The 20645-nt window shown below is 40.6% G+C and overlaps 1 protein-coding gene across 3 annotated transcripts in view; it reads right to left on the bottom strand.

Moving 5' to 3' along the window:
* Positions 1–858: 858 nt before the first annotated feature.
* The window catches only part of RASGRP3 (RAS guanyl releasing protein 3), a 59190-nt gene continuing 39403 nt past the window's right edge, over positions 859–20645 (bottom strand). For all 3 annotated transcript variants that reach the window (XM_017806848.1, XM_017806849.1, XM_017806847.1), the window contains 8 exons: positions 16307–16384; positions 12265–12381; positions 9942–10057; positions 9040–9187; positions 5525–5561; positions 2908–3033; positions 2074–2438; positions 859–1570 (listed from right to left, as the gene is read on the bottom strand). In XM_017806848.1, coding sequence (XP_017662337.1) covers positions 1562–1570; positions 2074–2438; positions 2908–3033; positions 5525–5561; positions 9040–9187; positions 9942–10057; positions 12265–12381; positions 16307–16384 — 996 coding nt within the window. In that variant the 3' untranslated portion in view covers positions 859–1561. The remainder of the gene's footprint in view (positions 1571–2073; positions 2439–2907; positions 3034–5524; positions 5562–9039; positions 9188–9941; positions 10058–12264; positions 12382–16306; positions 16385–20645) is intronic.

Genomic DNA, 20645 nt, shown 5'->3' with positions numbered 1-20645 from the left:
CACATAATTTTCATTGTGTGCAAGCCGTGCGCTGTAACGGTAGCTGTGCGGTCAGCCAGTTGTGACCTGTCACCTGACCCATGACAGGAAATAAAGACCATATTTTTTCTGATGCTTGTTCTTTACCCAGAACAGTAAGAGTGAAGCATGCTTCTGGCCTTCATCCTACTTTGGAAATCAGTACTCCTGCAGCGCTTATTTCTCTTGAGTTTAAAACAATCAAAGCGTGTTATTTTTTTACATCTTTTTTCCTCCCCACCATTGTTACTGGTTGTGTTGGAAAACAAATGAAACCTGCAGGATTCAAGATGCAAACCTGAGCAGGCATCATGTAGTCCCAGTGCAGTTTAGTCAAATTACCACAGAGGAGTGCAGCTGTCAGATTTGGTTAGGGAAGTCTATGAAATTACTCTCTTGTTTTGAAAGCTTATAACTTGATGAGGGTATAATAAATTTTGTAGGGCATTTTATAACTGAGTGGCTTTAGTCAGAGCGTGTGCTCTCTGCCCCCCCACCCTGTTTTTGTGGGAAGATAGGGTAAGAAGACTAACACACGTGTGCCAATATGGAATGTATCTTTCAGGGTTGATTTTGGGCTGTTTTATTTTGGTTTTCTCTCTTTTTCCAGATGAAGGCTGTGCTCCTTCAATAACTTAATGCTTCTGCAAAAGGCAACTTCAAACCTGCTTCCTGGACCATTATAGATTCAGATGCTAGATCCTACGTTAGCAAACTGCTAATTTGGAGGTTGCTCTTCAGTACATTTAGTCTTAACATGTACAGGTTGCTAACCAGAGAAAACTATCACATACACATATATACACACACACACTTAAAACTAAAGTGTTTATTGCATGCTAATGTTACCATAACCAGTGCTGGCAAGATGACCCCTCTCTATTGCGCTGTAACCAGACAAACACATAGTGTCTTGGAATTCCTTCACTTTCAGCCACATGCTGCCTGTTTGAAGGATCCCTAGTCTGGTAACTGGTATCACTATGCTGAACACAAATGCATTCACTGTAACAACATAAACAGGGTCAAATTTCAAAACCCCAGGTGCGCAAAGAATTTCAGTATAGAGGACTTTGTGAAAGGTTTTCGTTTGAGATTTAATCAACATACACACCTACTTCTTTCCTTAAATTATTGCAAGCCTCGGGAAAGGAGTGTTATTGAACAACCTTAGATGCTTGGCTTCTGTCCTCACCATTGTTGTTGCTGGCAGACATACCGAAATGATGCAGTACACTTAAAGGGGGCCAAATATATCCTCACTGGCGTGTAGAGGAAGTTTCCACAGAAGTCATACAAAAGAAAACACTGAGTGCAGAGATCCATTCTGCTGTGTCTGTGCAATGTTCATCCAAATGGTTTACTCATGAGAAAATAAATAGTGCTCTATAACACCTTTCAGCTAAGAAAACAGGCAATGGTTGGATTTAAAAGTACGAGGTATAGGAACACTTCTCATGGCCACATGTGGTCTATGACAGTCCACCAATGCTTGCTGTATTACAGTTGTCATCTTCAGTTTTCTGTGCCTCAGGGTGAGCAATCAGCTATCCTGTAAGCAAAAGGAAATAGGTATTTACATGCTGGCAGAAGAGGTCAATAAAAACCTGAGGCTTTGGAATTATAAACTTTATGGGTGACAACAACAGAAATCAGACTAATATGCTACCCTATCCTAGACCCCTATATTTATCAGAATGGTAATTGTTGTGAATCTAACATGAACCCCAGAACTGTGCATTGCAAGGGTACAACAGTACAGAATTTGGCCACATATCTACCAGGCTATTTTAATGATTTTCAAAATGAAAAGTACCCAACTCCTAAAAAGCACATACTGACACCAAAAACCAAACTCCCACTTACAGTGTTACAGTAAATGTGCACTGCAGTGAAGAAAATAGGTAGCTGTGGATGATTCAGTATTCTTCTGACAGTAACTTATGCAAGAAGCAATGACAAATTTGAATGAAAAAGCATCCTGAAATCTATAAAATAACCTTATGAGACTTCAGACTGTAACAGATTTTAAACTTGGCTTCTTCTGGAACTCACCTCAGATTCTTGGCTTTCTGGCAGGGTTTCTATTCCATTGTGATCCTGTATATGTTGTGGGGCCTCGGCTTCTAGCTCTACATCAGCCTGTGTGCTGGGCTTTTCGTTCTCCCACTTCGCAAAGCCTTTGTTCTTCCCAGCTTTTCCATGGAATTTGGACTTCATTTTGGGGAAAGTATGGGAACCTGAGTCGTTCCAGCCTGGCTCATGCCAGAGTGGTTCTGTCTGTGTTGCTTGGCTGGTGGTCACCCTCTGCAGCCGCACTGAGATTTTTCGTGAAGAGCCAGTGACTAGAGTTATAGCTCTGCCATCAAGGTCCTGGTGTTCTGCAGCAACACTGGGAAATTCAAATACTTCATCTTGGACTGAAAGAGAGGGTGGAATCCTTTATTTGAAATATTCTGCTTCAAGATCTTTACAAAAGGATAGCTCAAGCCTGGGGCAGGGAGGTAACTATAGGAAGCAGCGGTGTAATTAGCAATATACATATGCTGCTTGGAAACTGTTTCTGGCCTTGTGCGAACATATTTTTTTCTCTCACCATCTGTATGCTCAGGGGTAAGGCAACACTAGAATTGTGCCCTATGTCTCCTTGATCCTAAGTGACAAATAACGAGAAGTGCAATTTCATTTCTTTTCAGCTGGGACAGAGGTGCCATTTTGGAGGATAGGGATGCTGTATTCTAAGCACTACACACAAGCCACAGTGCAGTGGAAAGTACATGTGCTACTCTGGGCGTTGATACAAAGGAAAAATTAAAAATGGCAGCAGGGACACTGGCCATTAGAGGGGATTCCAGAAATGGTTTAAAATACTAGCAAAATTGCCCTCACCTGGAGGCAGAGATGGACTGCTAGGCAGAGAGCCATGGTTACTGCCTACTGAGGTTCCTCTGGAAAATTTCCTGCATGCCAGCACAAGCAGGTCTCTGCATTGCTTATGACAGTTGGCGCCACAATCTGTAAACAAAGGAATTGTCAAGTCACCAAATGGAAAGCCATAACTATCTGGTAATCCCCTAGGGCTATTAGCAGACAGACACCAGAAGATACTTTGAAGGAACAAATAGTTTGACAGAAGGTGTGAAGGGAGCTACAGAAACAGATCCTTTGGTGTGAAGGGCATTACAAAAAAAATGGATCATTTTCATGACAGCCATTAATAGAAACATGGCAGCAGAAGGGAAGAGGGGGGATGATATTTTAATCAGAAATTAGTCTCAAGAAAGAGATGTGGAATCACTGGTATGATCATGTGTATGCTATGCATAAAACTGCTCTACTGCATGAATCTCCAAAAAAGGTGGTGGTGGGGGGGTATTTGTTTGGTTGTTTTTTATTTGATCCAGCAGGCCCATTATAATAAACATGTCTGATCAGAAGACACTCGAGTGTCCATATCTTGAGCCTCTAGAAGGACACCTGGAGGTCAGTGTAGACTACTGTAGGTTAAAACTAGTCTAAGTAGCTCAGTAAGCAACATTAGCACAGAATAAGCTCTCTGGATATGTATCATCCACCTGGATTAAAATGGTTGAGTGCCTGCACACCCAGCCTCTGCTGGGATTTGTGTCACTAGAGATACACTCATCACTAGGTACAATTGTCTGAAATGTGACGGCAGTATGGATTTCATCTGCAAGAAATAGCCAAAGGGTGGAGGATGTGCCCAAAACACAGGCGCTCTCTCCTTTTTGTCCCTTTCTGTTGTTTGAAAATTTCCATCTTCCTTGTTTCTCTGTTGCTCCTCCATAGGCCAGTTTTGTTCTTGGTGAACCATTGCCAAAGTACTGTGCTTATAACTCTGCTATAAGAACCATTTTGCTCAGGGCAGCAGCTCCAGCATGATGGGTGAGAGTTCTGGTTTCTGCCATCACCTTGTTCATATGACTAATACAGCAGTACCTGTCCAACTGTGATTTTCTCTCTTCTAAAGGTAACACTCCCTTTGCCCTCCCGCCCAGATACCATAAAAATCTTTCTTGATGTGGAGGACCTCTTTTGTCACTTGCAGACCACACGGTTAAGCTTTATCTCATTACCCACAGTGCTGGGGTAAGCAGCAGACCTGAACAGATGAACTCCCTCTCCCTGCTGTGTCAGAGCACAGTGTCACAGGTTCAAACAGAAGACAACAACTTTGTGCTCAAAGGCCAAAAGTGTCTTTAATGGCTACCACACTCCAGTGCTGCATATGGAACAGCTGGCAGCTGCTGCAACAAAGGACAGGCACCCCTTATGTTTGACTACTTTAAGATCTGAGTGAGCAGCTCAGCTCTCTTGCTTTCATGCTCCATTGCCTATAATTTTGACTGTACAGAACCACTTTTGCTCACTCTCCACTGGGCCGTTGTTACGGGCAGTGATGCAGGACGAGCTCAGCTTTCAGATCTCAAGCTGAGTTTACAGGTTGCTGTGACAAAACCTTATCTTCCTTCCCTCATCCTACTAGTAAAACTACAGAGTGCAACCAGCCCTTTTGAAGCTATGCAGATGACAGCGATCAGGAATAGCTGAATTACTTATGTTGATTTAGCCACTGACATTTCTCCTATCCTTATCTCTGAAAGAGAGTTTCATGGGTGGAAAGAGAGACAGGAACACGGTGTATGTTAAAAAACAATACTGCGAATTCTTAATCCTTCTTGAAGTTGGACTAAGGGAGAAGAGTACATACAAATATAACTATGAAGCCCCAGTGTGAATGTTCCCCTGTGAGTAATTGAGATGCAGATACAACAGTGCCCTTCAGCCAGAGGTGGGCTGTATGAGAAATAAATAGTTCCAGGATTTTAAAGCCAATGAGGACCACTAAAATGTCCTTTTTGGTCTGACCTGCTCAATATGGTGTGAGTATTGCGTAAGAAATACAATATGAAGGTAAGGGAGAGGGACGTAAGAGCTCTAGGAATTTTTTTTAAGTTGCATGTCTGGAAAAAAATTCTGTGTTGAGATCTGCTGGGCAGTCTAGGAATTAAATATTTCTCTGTTTCTAGCTCAGTCACTATCGCAAGACCAGTTAGGCTTCATTACAGGCACGTGGATGTACATGAGAAACAGTACTGCCAGCAGGCTTTTCCCTGACCTGAATCTCAGGAGATATATTTCAGGATGTCTTGGTGTTAGAAGAGAACACTCTTTTTCCAAGTGTTTTCCAGGTTTTCCAAGATGCAGGGTCTTTATTGGTAGAAAGTGACACCTCATGGAGTCAGTGGCTGCTTTGGATCTTTAGCTCACAGAACTTGTGCGTTCCTACTCAGTGCTATTTTCTCTAATGCAGTAAGAACATACACTTCATAGTGTACCAGCAGCGACTGTTCATGGACAATACCAAGAGTAGATGCAAGATTTGGTTGACCATATGTCATTTTAGTTAAAGGCATGGTTGAATGACTTGTGCTAAAACCCACCACCTATAGCCTGAAAAAAAATCCATGTAATATTTATTTACCTTTGCATTTGTAGCCTTGTTTGATTATACCCCAGAGCTGCAAAGGAAGACAAAAGAACGTCAAGGAATCAGAAAAGAAAGCTGGAAGGAAAACAAGGTCACAATGAGGAAGTACCAATGGCTACAAAAGCACAAACAGGATACAACTGCTCTTAACACCCTTCCTGTTAGGCAGACCTCCCCCTCTAATTGTGATAAGACTTGTGTGGCTTCTCCCTTACTTCTGCTACTTACTAGTAGTAATGGGACTACCAGGGGAGGAGAGACATAGATGACATTTGCTTCCTGGAATGGATGAAAAATTGCCATCATATCAAGCTTAGTGAAACCAGTAGAGCACATTCTGTTTCTAGGCTCACTTAATGTTATATGCAGGAGATTTTCCAGAGTACATCCATTCTCTAGATACATAAATGACCTATGACTTTCAAACACAGCAGGCAAAAATACCACTGGGGATAAAAATTAGGTTCTTAGTTCCCATACTGGTTCCCAGCACACCTAGCCATAACAATCTGATTTGCCCACCTGACTTTTCCCATTAAAAAAAACCCCAGCAGTTGAAGAATGAAACAGGCAGAAAAGCCACTAAATTCCATCTTTGCCTCCCCTCAGAAGTTGTGTTGACATACATAACAACCAAATGCTGAACTTCTGAGGGCCAGTGTGTGTGGTCCCACTTTTGGGAAGCTTTCATTGCAACATGAGCAGGATTGCTTGGAAGTATGAAAATTCCCTAGCAAATTGTTTTCTATACACTCAGAAATGCTGTATCTATAGCCATGGCATTATAAAAACAAGCATTTCCACTCTGAGAGGCAGCGAGAGGAAAGGGCAATTTTTCTAACTCTAGCATTAAAGGAAAAAAAACTGGAGACTGTGGTGTTTATTTTTCCTGAACTCATTCAAAACATTAGTAAGGAGGGTGAGCACATCCTGGCAGCTGAAACTGAATGTGGCTCCTCAACAGATTTATAAGAATCCATGCACAGAGAGCAGGGCCTGAATATGGTCATTAAAGAAAGGTTCAAAAAGAAGAGCTGGAATACATTCAGAATACAAAGGAAAGAGTAAAATAAACAGAATGGAAATATTCTGGGGGAAAAAAACATCCCATACACTGCCCAAAAGAATTTGCAAGGAAAAATGAGGTCCTGAGGAAAGCAAAAATAGATTAGACAAGGTGGAAGAATGGTGAACAAAAGAACAGAAAGGACAACAGTGGAAAGGGTCCACAGAAAGCCTGTTGCTTGTTCTTCTCCTGCTAATACACAGTGAATGCAGTTGCTGTGGTCAGGCAGTGACAGTGGAGTATCCCAGTCCTTCTTGAAAGAGCAGCAATGACCTATTTTCCCAGGTCTCTTTTACAGAATCACTGTAAAAGATGTGGATTGTTATTTATTTAATTTAAGTTCTGATCTGTTCCCACCAGAGAGATTTTTCCTCACCTTCTTATCTCTATACCTTCCTCCTACTCAAATTTGGCATCACTCTTGTGGTTACACACCACAGTGAAAGCTTAGCTGAAGTGTCATGTCATGAATTGTGACCTAAAGTTTTGAATCTGTCTAACGCAGCTCTGCTGCAAAGCTGGCTTGAGCCAAGGTAAGAGGATATGTGCAAATTCAGATCATAAAGCTTAGGGGGATGGCCGGTCACCTACCCTGCCATGTGGTGCAACTCAAGCTGTGAGACGGAACTGAGACTGGCCATGGGCATATCAATTTTGTGCTGCTTAATGGCACTAGGTTTAACTTGACCTTTAAAGTTCACATCGTTTTAATAACTGTGTGCATTGTGCTGTCGTGTCAATTCATCCTGCAGCACAGTCAGCGCAGATTATTTTGACTGTGAATTAGTGCATCAGCTTGAATTAGGTTTCCACCTGCAGATGAGCAGCACTGAAGTACACAACAAATACGCAGCAGATTTTTAGTTGGTTCCTGTCCTGTCAGTCCAACTCATCCACAGAACAATGCCCATGACTTCAGTGAGTTGACAGGAAAAATGACCTTATTTCCATTTCCTGTACAACCCCTTACTCATTTGTATTCTTGCACTGGGTGTAATCAGGGAGACGTGAAAAATCCAACAATGGCCAATTAGCAAATTGATGCAGGAGAAAAATATCTGGTGGAAAGGATGTTACAGGGCAGTCCTCCGGCCTTGCTTTGTTATGGAAGCCTTCCAAACATGAGCACAATGACGTGTTCCCAAGGCTGCAGGCAGCCTGACACTATAGGCTCTGGACAGTGACTGGCCCTGCCCCTTTGGTCTGCTGGAGCTATCAGCTCCAGAGCCCACCACCACACTCCTGAATCAGCACTGGCCATGTCACCTCCAAAGCTTTGGCAGCTATAGCAGAAATATCTGGAATTCCCTCTTGACCATGGCCTTGATCAGTGGCACCAGTTGCGACAGAGACCACAAGAATCTGGACAAGACTAACACGTTGCAAAAGAAGCCAGTGGAAGATGGGAGCATGGACAAGAGCAGGAACATCAGAACCGGTCTGAAAGGAGGCATATTTCTGCACTTATCAACGCTATTGCTGTTACTTTCAACCATGAAGAAATTATTGCCTAGTGGAAAAGTTCATGGAATAAAGCTGGAGATTTTGCCACTGATAGCAGAGACAGATCCGTTCAGGAGAGCAGGGACATGGTCTGAGTTCACACCCTATTATGTGAGCCACATGTAAGCAGAGGACATGGCCCTCTGCCCTTATTGCTTTAGCTGAGAAAAATGTGGACATTTGATTTCAGGTGAATGTGTCCATTAAAGTAACTTTTTTATCATAGAGGTTCCTTTTTCTTTACTATACTTGGTTTGAAGCGGAAAACTCAGAGGAGGTTTACAAGCAACACAAATGTCCACAAAACCAATAATTTCCCAGCTATGTACAGAACATTCTAATAAGTGGCATCTGGTAAGTTATGGCTGAGAGGAAAAGCAAATTATAAAGACCCCCAAACAATAAATTTTAAAAATTCTTATTGTATACAACTGTTGGAAGCACTTTTTGATTTCTTTACCAATTAGATCTGTTAATTCAATAGAGAAAAAGTTAGGGCTGTTACAGCCATTTGGAGAATTATGAACATAGCTATGTTGCCATGTGCAATTTCCTGAGAAAGAGTGGCTTTTGCCTCATCTACATCCTCTGTTCCAGACATCCATTTTCCCTTGAGCTTGTTTACAAAGGAAATCAAGCCAAATTAAAGAACTTTAGATAAACCAAGTAAAGCCATTCATATAGTCTCTAATATCCTTTAACTAATGTAATTTTATTTCCCCCACCCCCGCAAGAGAAATTCTTACAAATGCCAGTATTCAGAAACTAAATCAAAACTGGATAGCACAGCTAAAACATGAGTATGTGTTTTGTGCTTCTAAATGCCATGAGATATTATTTGGCCAAGGGACTTTAGCAATGTGTGGAGCCAGTTTCACCCCATCTACATTAAAGGGTAAAAATTGGTTTTAATATATGCTATTATTAAAAACATACTTACAAATCCTGCACAGTGCTCACAGAAAGTTGGTTTAAGATAGGTCATTTCCTGAAAGTTATGAATAAACCCTGGTCCCATTTTACACTGGAACTGTGATTTAGCTCTCAGAAAGTAAGCCATCATTTCTTCTTTGCTTATAAGACCATCTCTGTTAGGGAAATAAAAAGTAGAGTAGATCTGTCACTGCTCAATGCACTGGACATTTCAGAGAAAGCATGCAGCACACAAAGCACATTCTTTGAAAGAGCTGCAACAGTCCTGGCAGGAAAAAATCATTAGAGCCTTTGTGGTTCTTATCTTTCTTTAAACAACAAACACTGAACTTACAGCTCAGACCTTGTTTTCTCACCTGTTCATGGTATCAGAGCACAGGCCAGGCCATTAAATGAAGGATTTTGAGTTACTGCTCACACAGACCAAGAGGTTATGCCTCTGACCAGGAGCCTTCACAGCCAGACATTCTGGACAACAAGAATTATCAAGCCCAACTGCCTAGAAAATATATGTAACTCCTAGAATATTTATTACCCTCTCTCTGCTACATACACTCATGTTCCTGTACACAACTTATTTGTTTCATCAGTCTGATACCTGGTCTGGATACAGAATTTTCACTGTGATTTGGCAGTACTCTAGGGTTTTGACCCAGTCCCAGCAGGAATTCTTCATTAAGCTATTACTTAAATTACTTTTAAAGTACCAGGTACAGTGGGACTCCAGCCTGGATGGACTTAAAGAACTGATTACAGCATAAGAATTTAAATGATAAGAAAATTCAGCCTTCAGTTGTCTTGTCAGACACAAGAAACTTGAGAGGCACTGTTTCTTAAATATTTGGTTTCCATGAGTTTTTTAAATTGAAGAAAAAAACCAAACCACCATAAATAAATCTCCAAACTTACTGGTCTTTGTCCAGCACACAGAAAGAGTCCAAAAAGGGAAAGTTGGCAGCTATACTTTCAAAGTCCTCCTGAGAAATATAACCATCGTGGTCGTGATCATAGTTCCTAAAGACAGACTGGGAAAAGAAAAAATGATTGTTGTACTAATATCTAGCCTATCCTGAATCTATAACAGCTTCTTCAACCATGTAATTACATGGTTCTGATGCACCCATATTTATTGGACTCTTGGGGAAAAAGTGGCTAATTTTTAAAGAAAACTTGACCTCAGTATTTATCTAGTGATGGTCCTCCCCAGCTCTTCACACATAATTGTTCTTGCTTTATTTTTCTTCTTTATTGGAAATGTCACTAAAGTATACTTTTTAATCACAAAAAAAAAAAAAGAAAGAAAGAAAGAAAGAAAGAAAACAACACCAACACAACAGCAGCTTTCCCGTGAGTGTTGCAGATGGTTTTGACTTCACTACTAGTTGGTCACCTCTACCGTGTCACATTACTCTTTCAGTCTGATTTGTTTACTAATACTTTGACCTCCAGATCACAAGCACTTTGGATCTAACAACCATTCTCTTCCATCAAACCATTCCAGTTCATCACTAAGTAAAAACAGATACAGGATCAAATTTAAAAGGTCACATAAAGTGATGGAAACCTTCTTTAGCTGCTGAACAATTACTACGTTCTGTCTTACTGTTTGCAGAGATGTGCAAGGGATGTTAAAGCTACAGCAGTGTGATGCTAATGAGAAAAACATGAGTGTCAAAGTCAACATGACTATTTGAAAGACATATCGTGAAGTACAAACTCTCTCATTAGATTAAAATTTGGTTGACAAAACACTAAATTAATTTACTGAGACCTCTGAAAGGTGTTTGCATTATCCTTATTTTAACAAGAACCTAATTAAACCAATTTCTAAGTATCTTTCAAAAGACCTGTAACCAATGACTGGCAGACCTCAAAAATGCATCATTAAGAAGGAGCCAAAGATACCCGAGTAGCATTCAACACTTTTTGTAATAAAAACAATGCCTTAAAGCACAACTCAAAGCAGCTAGTAAACAGCAAAAATTGGTAAAACGAAAACAGCTGTACAGAGTGGTGTGAGCCCTTTAGTAAGCAGTACCCACAAAAGCCCCAGACCGTGTTTTAAGCCTGTCAAACTCAAGATCGTACATCCTGAACCAGGCCAAAATTGTGAAATGGGGTACCACATTTCCCCCACCCATAGGAACAAGCACAACCCCCCACCCAGCCATTCTGGAAAGGTTAAGGGGTTGTGACAGACTTCCTATTTAAACAAGATATCAAAGAGAGGTTTGAATGTGGACTGATTTTTATCAACATATATGGCACTGAAAAAAGCAATACAGGAACAGCACGGGCATTTCTGGCATCCCACATTAAAAGAAAAATTAAACTTTTTTAAAAAAAGATCATGTACAGAAAGCAAACTACAAGACATATTTGAAGTCTGAGTGAGAGAACTAAGACTTTGTTTAAGTTATGTTAACAACATAACCCCAATTAATGATCTGTAACACAGACAAGGTCAGAATATAATACTTCCTCTCAGACTTAGTTATTAATTTGTAAAAAGCAGAAGGAAATCTTGCTTCATTATCTACAACACATTCCTGATACGTCTACGTGCTGCTCACATCACTAAAAGTCCCTTACACACCAACACAGCAGCAGTCATTCTCTCCAAAGGATTCTGGTAGTGTTTGGTTTTGTTTGCATTAGCTAACACAACACATCACCTTCCAAACTGAAGCTGGAAGATCCCAGATAGAATTCTGCAAGAACTCATGTCCACATTTTTAAAGTGACACCAAGACAATGCTATCTTTATCATATGTAATATGCTCCGGACAGTCAAGTAACAGCATGTCAAAAATCAGAACTAGGGTTTCTGGAAAATTTCTCTGACCTATTAATGTGTGAGACCTTGTTTCTGAATAGTTTTGTTTCCAGTAGTCTGTTATGAGACATGAAGTGGATGGCTAAAGCTGGAAAAAACTCAACTTTGTCCTTCAAATTTATATTTGCTATACAAACCTACTGAACAGCAGCAACATTTTGAATGCTTCTCAAAGTCTGCTCCTTTGCATCCAGAAACCTGTTTACTAATCCCATTGCTGATTACAGAAATAAAATAAATATTTCTGAATGTATTAGTAATGGTTCAAATTTGTTGTCACATGTCTGAAATTCACCCCAAGCATAGCAACTTCTTGATAACCTTGAAATTAATTATAATGATGAAAACATCAAAGCCATTGTCCTCTTTGACCGGTATATTATGCCAAATACTTACATCCACTAGTTTTCGTATGTGTTTATTAATGACTGTAGGGTCAGGTTTTGGTACCACTCCAGATGCCCACTCCAGTGGCACTACTGGCTTGTTAGGGGTCGTCGGGGAGGTAGGCTGCTGAGAGATGGATCAGAACGCAAGGATTTTCAAATATGAATTAAGAAGTTCAATTTCCCATTAAAAGCACATCTAAACATCAGAGCTACAACCACAAATTGCTGGAGTCCCCGTGCTGTAAAAATGTGCTTAGCAAAACATCAGTCAAGGTTTTAGAGGGTTGCTTGCCTCCACTAACAGCTTCAGCTGGGCTTGCTGTGACCCCTCGCAGCTACACCATAAGCAGCAGCAGCACCCAGTGAGCTAAGAAGCAAACCTAGACTTTCCTCACAGGCGTCTCCAGACAGTTTAACAGCAACAAGACTTAAAGTAAGATGGAAGGAAGGAGGGTCTCTGGACATAGCATCAAAAATATACAAGCCTAGAAACCTCCTTTTTCTCCTTCCCAGTAAAGCCCTGAGGAACTCTCCACCCCAACACAGCCTGCCCTCAACTCCCTGCCAGAGGGACTGTGCCCAAGAACCATATGAAGGACTGCCACAGACTGAATAAGTTAATGCTCTTGCTCTGTGACACACCAAGAAGAGAGCAGGATGCAGAAACAGAGGCAGCATTTGCTCAGCAATCCTACTGTTTTGTAGCTGAGATGTGCCAGGATGCACAGCTTAATTAATTTAGACAGTCTGAGTAGAAAGGGGTTAACCTTTGACTTGCTCTGCAGATAACACCAGCCAGACTATTTTATTTTCAAAACAGCTTGGTCTTGACAAAACAGTAGCTGACAGCTCACTTTATGCACAGAACTCACAGCTCAACTCCCTCCACACCACTACAGTGCTTTGGGAGTAGCTCTGGCATGCAGCTCAGCTTCTTCAAGAGGAAAATGTATGACAAACCTGAACACAGTTTCAGGTAAGGATTCAAAAATAACCATTTAGCATGAAAAAAGCTGTAAGGCGTACTGGCCTTTTTCTGCATCTGCCACTGGACATCTAGCAAGTGAAGCAGTGTCAAGCAGAAAAAATTCAGCATGGTTTGGATCAGAAGGGGGAGAGTCCACAATCTCAGAAGGCCCCGATGTTAGCTAATGAGCAAAGAACCTGGGTCTCATCTATCACCCTTGAAATTGGTGTGAGTTGAGAGGGAGACAAGACATGTAAAGATGTTACAGTTATCATTGTGTATAACAATGGTAATGTAGGCTTTGACATCAAGATGGAAAATGGTCACAGCTGTATTTGGTTGGAAAAGAAAAGAAGGATTTGTTAGTGGGTTGCTTTATTAATTTGGCTTTTCCTTTTTGAATTGTTAGAACAGCTTTTATCAGCGCCTCAATGGATTTTGACCCATACAAATGTGCACAAGTAAGTTTGGGAATAAAGAATACCTATATCAAAAGAACTTAATTGCAATAAGAAATACAGTGAACCTGTATTGGCAGAATACAGCACTGGCAGAATATTTTAATTCTAAAATTAATGTCACTGCACAGTGATGGACCAACATGCTGGTAGATGCTTTCGCTTTAAAAATATTCATAAATGCAGCAGTCTTTTAGAGATGACACTCAAAGCATCTGTATCAAAAGTGTCAGCATGGTGCTAGACTACCAAGTCCTCACAGAGAGCTTTTATCACCTGCTGGTCTCAGTGCACAGTGGCAGAAAGTGACTGAACACACTGGAGCCTTGCTCTTTCTTTTGGGATATTTCATTTGAAGCCTCATTCAATTTTTATGGGTTTTTTTGACAATTTGCAATGAAAACTGCATGTTACTGCCCACTACCCAAAGAGAAATGTTGCTTCCTTCTATTTCACTCATAGACTTATATGAACAATCATGATTTTATTTATGTATTTGAAATGCATGCTATGAGGAAAGGTGCTAACCAGCTGTCCAAATACTACTAAGCTGATTTTACTGAATGTTCAGAAACACTGAATCTGGTCACGCTGCTTGTGATTCACTGTATCTCCCATCTATTTCACCAGCACAGGGATAATGGGATTGTAGATTGAGAAAGTATTTTCATCTGTGTATTTTGGCACTGACATAAATTCTATTGAAAAGCAAAAAAATTATCTAAGTGTGTCTTCAGTGGCGTAATTGCACAGGGCAGAGTTGTCTTATAGACCACAGATGTACTAGTAGGAACTCCCAACAAGAAGATCACTAATGTGGAGGGAAAAGCAGACACTGTAACAGGGAGATGCTAAACTACAGCTGGCGGTCATTCTTTAGTGTTATTTTAGGCTGCTCTACTGACTGAAGATTCTCCTCACTGTTTTAGCAGAAAGAAGGTCTTGCTCAAGTCCCTGTTGACAGCAGAATTGTATGCTAAGGGATCAGCTCCACTTTTGCCTTGAAAATGACTGCAGCAGCATGAGGCACTTCCTCTGTTGTGCACCTGTGTGGGAGTGGTACCATATAACAATAAATCAAGGAGCAGTTGGAGTGATATATCTGTGCTGCCACGTTGCCTTTGACAAATTTTTCCACATACAAAAGCTCTGCAGATTCTTTCCCCTCAAATATAGCTTGTGTGCTTTGGCACTCCATCAAAGAGAAGTATGCTTCAAATAGTCCCGCTTCTGTCGATTCAGCTGCAGCTTTTTACCCATCAGGGTGCTGCAACAGCTCAATGTCACTGGTTATTCATTGATCCCTATGCAGAAGTATACCACAATTGCTTGGTACTGTTAAAGCTCACAGTACTGTTTATATTGCTTTTGTCCTGCTTAAAGCTAAGGCTGGAGATCAAAGCAGCAACGTGATAATTTTCTTCATTTACGGTAGTGGCACGTTAGTCCTTCTGCAGCATATGGCTGTAACACTTCAACTTTACTAGCAGTAATGAGAGTATGAGGGATCCAAAATGATTGCAATAAATGGGAACTGTTGTGGTCAAATCATATCCAAAATGACCGGAGACTCAGTAACGAAATTCCAAGTGTTCAATCTGAGCTAGTGTTGGCTATGGAAATATTCATTAACTGTTGCTCATCATCATTTGAGGACACATAGTCCTCAAACTGGTCTCCAAGAATGATAAACTATCTTAAAACCCAGAGAAACCTTGTACTTGGAAATTAAAGGGTTCTGCTTCCTTGTTTGCTTTTAAGGATACTTCAAAACCTTACAAAGCACTGCAATGCATGACTTCAGCCTACTGGACTCTGCTCTCACACTCTGAGAAGCACTTCTAGCCACCCTCAGTTTCTACTGGTAACAGACTTGAGAGGGCTCAGCCTGAGAGCAATATATGCTGGATATGATGGGTAATAAAAATGTTAATGCCTTGATGAAATGCTCAGAGGGAAGCGAAATTCCCAAACTTTGGCAATGGAAGAAAGAATAACACTTTAAGTGAAATTCAACTGGTAATTATGAGATTTATTTGTATTCTCAGACTTGAGAAGAATAAAGAAAATGGCACCAACGCAGTATTATTTTCAGTTGCATATAACAAAAAAAAAAGAGTAATGTCTATTCTGATGTTTGAACATTACTTGAGAGTCCAAGATACAGGCGATTATACTTAAACAAACAGTTTTAAAATATTACAGCTAATTATTTGCCTTACCTTAAACAAATCTTTTAATTCAGTGTCATTTTATACAAGTGCATAGTCATCCAGAAAATGAACTAAGAGTCACACAATAAGTAGTTGATGTTACAAAAGACATCTATACCTAAAGCAGAACTCTGTTTTCAAGGACTTGCAGAGGTTTTGTTGAAAAGTAATTAATAATGAAGTCTGGCATGTTCCACTACTTACTTCTCCCAATGTCCACTAAAATCTATAAATAATAACTGTATTTTCTATACAACCATAAAGCTTGTATAGAAAACACTTGTATAGAATACACTAAAAATACCCCAGTTTATGTGAATATGAATAACACATTAACCATCATTAAAAAAATAATCAACTGCATGCAGACAAAATAAGCAGTATGTCAAAACGTAGTAAAAGATGACCTACAGATTTGGAGTTCCTTGGTTCCAGCACCAGTGAGAGCTTGTAGATATCATCCTCAGTGTGATAGAGGTCCAGAGACAGCTATGTGTAAGAAAGAGGGAAAACCAGTATTATTTATTAGACTGGGTTGAGTATGACAGGCTTGTAAATAGAGATATACCTTCCACTGAAGCTAAACAAAAAGTTTTCCTGCTCAGAACTCAGTATGCATGCCAAAGCTGCATGCAGCTGCTGGAAAAGTAGATTTTTTCGGAGCTAACATAACACACATATTGCTGCTCATGTCTGTACTGTGCTCAAGGCCTGTTACAACCCTCATCCTCACACTTTGAGGGGGACTGCATGCTGACCTTATGCAAAGAGGGACATTGGCCCCAAAGATCACCCTTATGCAAACCACTTTCTTCTAGCAGCTCCGTGGTCATGAGGTATCTCAGAGAAATAACCTGTTGAATGCAAAATCTTCAGGAAAATAGTTGTAGAGGGGCTAAGCTGGAAGGATTTCATATCGTATTCCAGTCAAATGTTATTCCTGAAGAAGGGTTATAGCACTGCAGCTCTTCTGCAGAGACCAGTCTGTGCAAAAAGCCCTTTCTGGAACACAGGGAGGGCACTGACACAGGCCTGGGAGAGGCAAGCTGGGTTTGCTACCGCTGTTGATGCAGCAGGGTGCTCCAGCAGGACCAGTCCCACATAGCTCAGCCTGGCCTGCTCCTGATCTCCTCTCAGCAAGTAAGGCAAATTGCCTTTCAGGTTGTATTTTTAGATAAATGAAAGATTTTTCTTCCGTGTTCCCATTCTTTACCCAGAAGATTTATTGAGAAAAAAGAAGGGGCATAACTATGTTTTAAGTAGGGTGAATCTCTGGTTTTGCTTTGGCAGGTGGGGTCTTGTGCTGGTGCAGGTCTGCAGTAAATTCCTCCTCTTTTGGAGTGATGAAGGAGAAAAGTACTGCAGCTAGTGTTTTGTAATGAGAGGAAACAAACATTACATGTTTCCTGTGATCACGTGCCTACATGAATTGACTTTGGAGTAACTGACGTGATCTGAAGTTATCATCCACCTTACAAACTCCCAGTTAAGCAAAGATTCTGTTAAAAGCGTGTTCCTGAGCAGGCAGATGGAATTGCAGCTGACAAAACAACTGTGATAGAAGGTTATTTTTAAAGAACCGGAAGTACGAAGTAAGTAAAAAGCAGGACCAGCAACACTGTACTGCAGAACCAACCCTAGGAACTCTAGGAACCAAGTGTTTTTAGACAGAATTTTATGCAATGAGTAAGACAGAAGCTGTGCCCCTTCCCCAGGCAGGTTCCCGGAGTGAACACATGGCTTTACAGATGTCTAGAGATTGAATTAATAATTCTGTCTAGCTGTAACACTATGCTGATTTTTGCGCTTTGTAATTTGGTTACGGGCACAGCAAAAGTCTGTGCGTCCTGCAGGTTCCTTTTCCCATCCAGCATGCTGCTGCCACAGGGTTATGAAAGGGCCTGTCCTAAAGATAACATAGAACCAGTAGCTGCTGTAACAATTATTGTTCATGTACTTAGCTATTCAGTGACTGTATTCTTAGGGTCCTTGGTGGTATAAAATAAGTAGAACTCAATCGGAGCACGTGATATTATCAGGTCAGGCTGGGACTGAGAGCAGAATTGCTAGTTCAAAAGGCATTGTCCTGTTCCTATGAAAGAGTACAGTTTTCTCAACAGGGCAGGTGAACAGGCCGTGGATTTGGGAGTGGAAATGCATCAGTATTACTGACAAGCTTGTATCTCCCCTTCCCTGAATTATGCAACCTTATAAGCAGTGGTTACAGCTTCATTAGGCACGATGTGTAAACACACAGTGGACAAGGTGTTGTCTAGCTCAGAACTTTCATACGTTAGCAAAAAAATTACAAGCATGATGACTATGCAGTTACATGAGCACATATTTTATATTTTGTTTACAGTTTTGCTCTGATGCATAAACTGTAATAAGAGTTTTCCTAGGACAACCTTTTCAGCGAGCGGCAGTTTTCATTCTAATTTGACTTTCATTGCTGTCCTATTTTTTTCCAAGCAATTTTGAGGGGATTGAGAAGGGTAGGGGAGTGATCAGAAATGTATGATTTTTTTTTCTAAGTGGAACTTACTGAACACAAGTTAGGGACGGTGACTTTCAGTTTGATTGTTTAGGTATTTCTCATTCTCTTCACTAGACTGTACAAATGACTGGGACTTTCCAGTCATTTGCATATACTCTCAGAACGGGTTAGATAAATAGCTGTTGAGACCTAAAAATAGTGGGGGAAAAATGATGGCACCAGATAAGTTCTACCACAGTTAGCATAAATACATTGTGGTCTAGTTGAGAGACTGAGATCCACTTCCAATCCACAGAAAGTGATGAAACATTTACTCACGGGCTTTTATTCACATTGTGAAATAAAAACAATATAGAAATACTGCAGAGCAGGTAAGGAAATCCCTTAAGCATCCTTATGAAAAATAAGTTTTCTAATGACAAAAATGTCATTAGAGCTGTTATTCCTCTCTGCTGCACTGCCAAGCTCATGGCTAGGTCCTCTTTTACTAATTCTTAGCTCCATGTTTTGAATTCCAGAGAGTGGTACAGAATCAAGTACAAAGTCGGTGGAGATGGAGCGAGTGTGGCCAATAGGGCAAGAAAGGAGGAATAACCACACAGACAAAGAGCAAGCAGGCATTAAGAAGTGAGTCCATCTTCATGTAACATACTCTGGCTCACTGGCAGCTGAGTCGTGAGAGATTTATTTTGCTTGCCCATGTAACTCAGACTTATTTACACAAGACAAGGGAGGACTTGCTTTTCCCTCGGCTTTTGCAGTCTCCTATGCTGGTAAACTTGGCATATATGTCACTGCTGTCCATACAGCAAACTTTTCCCTTATTTGTGGGATGTTAACTTCCATGCAAAATGTTGGCTTCTTTCAGCCACTTGTTCAAAGCTAAAATTCTTTGAGATAGAAGCTGATTTTTTATGCCAACAACAAGATGGGGTGGGGTGGAGAGGGTTGGGGATGGGGGGAAGCAGACTTCTAAGTTTGTGTGCAGACGTTTAAGACTAGAGAAGATCAGCTTTCCAAATTGTTGATCATTCAGCAGCTACCACTGAAGCCAGAGACCTATTGTTCCCCATTCACCCTTTTGGTCTATACACACAATGGCATCTGAAAAATGGCTGTAAGCCCCTTGACCAGATGGCCTAAAGTTTACCATCAGGCTTTCACTCCAGCTTTTAAGCCAAGCTCTCCCTTCATAGGTCTTAACAGATGTTCCCCAAACATCACCATTTCCAAACCATTTGAAAGGCATCAGCTCCCCCAGAGCAAATGAGGCTCCATCACTGAGGAAGAGAAGAAACAGGGCATTTCCCCACACGCCTATTTTATCTTTTTGTGCAAGTTGTTGGACTAGCAAACCAGCACCCAGTGATTTACTTGTCAGGCAAGCACAGGGCAGGCTGTTAGCACTGGCTAAGTGTGGTGTAAAAGGTAACACTGCAAGGGAGGGAGGCCAGGCAAGAGATTTACACATTGCTTATCAGGACAAGACACCTACTAAAAGCTTGCCCAGATAGAAGCTGCTTAATGGAAAAACAGCAGAAGTGAACAAATAGTTGGGTCAGCCAATTCACATGCAAATGAAAAGCACTCTATGCATATAGATGCCTTTACCAGATTTGAAAGGGAGTTTCTCTAAATAAGGCAAAATGTGAAAAAAATTTACAGTTTAAATTAGAGAGGGAAGACCTAGGAATAAAAAGAATAGTTAATTCTTCAGGTTCTGAAAACTCAAGATGACTTTGGTAGCAAGGGAGGCTAAATCTGCTAAAAGACCATTTACACATGGCAAGGTCAACTATTTTTAGTTGTCAGTTGTTGTCAGCTTTAGGTTGCAATCCTTTTCTTCTCCTCTTTCTCTGACTCCAGCCTCTAATTTAAAACTTTCTGTTTAACAAAAAGATAGACAGAAACATTTAATCTACTATGTAAGTCCATTATTACTGGACTTATGTTATTTGAGAGACCACTGTAAAAAAAAAAGAAAGGTATTCTATTCATATGCATAGATGAGGACAAAACCTACATACTGGAAGAAAAACAAGAATATTCATATTATGATACGTACCAAAACTCTGGAACTTTTTGTAAAAATGTGGTTTTTTTCCTTCCCAGAAGTCACCATCTTAAATCAAAACTCCCACACTATCAAATGTACTTGATATACAACCACACTTCCAGTGACTAATATGAAGAGAGAATCACCCTGGAAAGGTTTTAGAACACCCACAGCTGTCTACCTAGATATCTATGGCT

Source organism: Lepidothrix coronata, unplaced genomic scaffold, assembly GCF_001604755.1.
Source record: "Lepidothrix coronata isolate B3197 unplaced genomic scaffold, Lepidothrix_coronata-1.0 Scaffold16, whole genome shotgun sequence".
NCBI lineage: Eukaryota > Metazoa > Chordata > Aves > Passeriformes > Pipridae > Lepidothrix > Lepidothrix coronata.
Note: the sequence above shows the minus strand (reverse complement) of the source record. Positions and strands in the feature narration are given on the sequence as shown.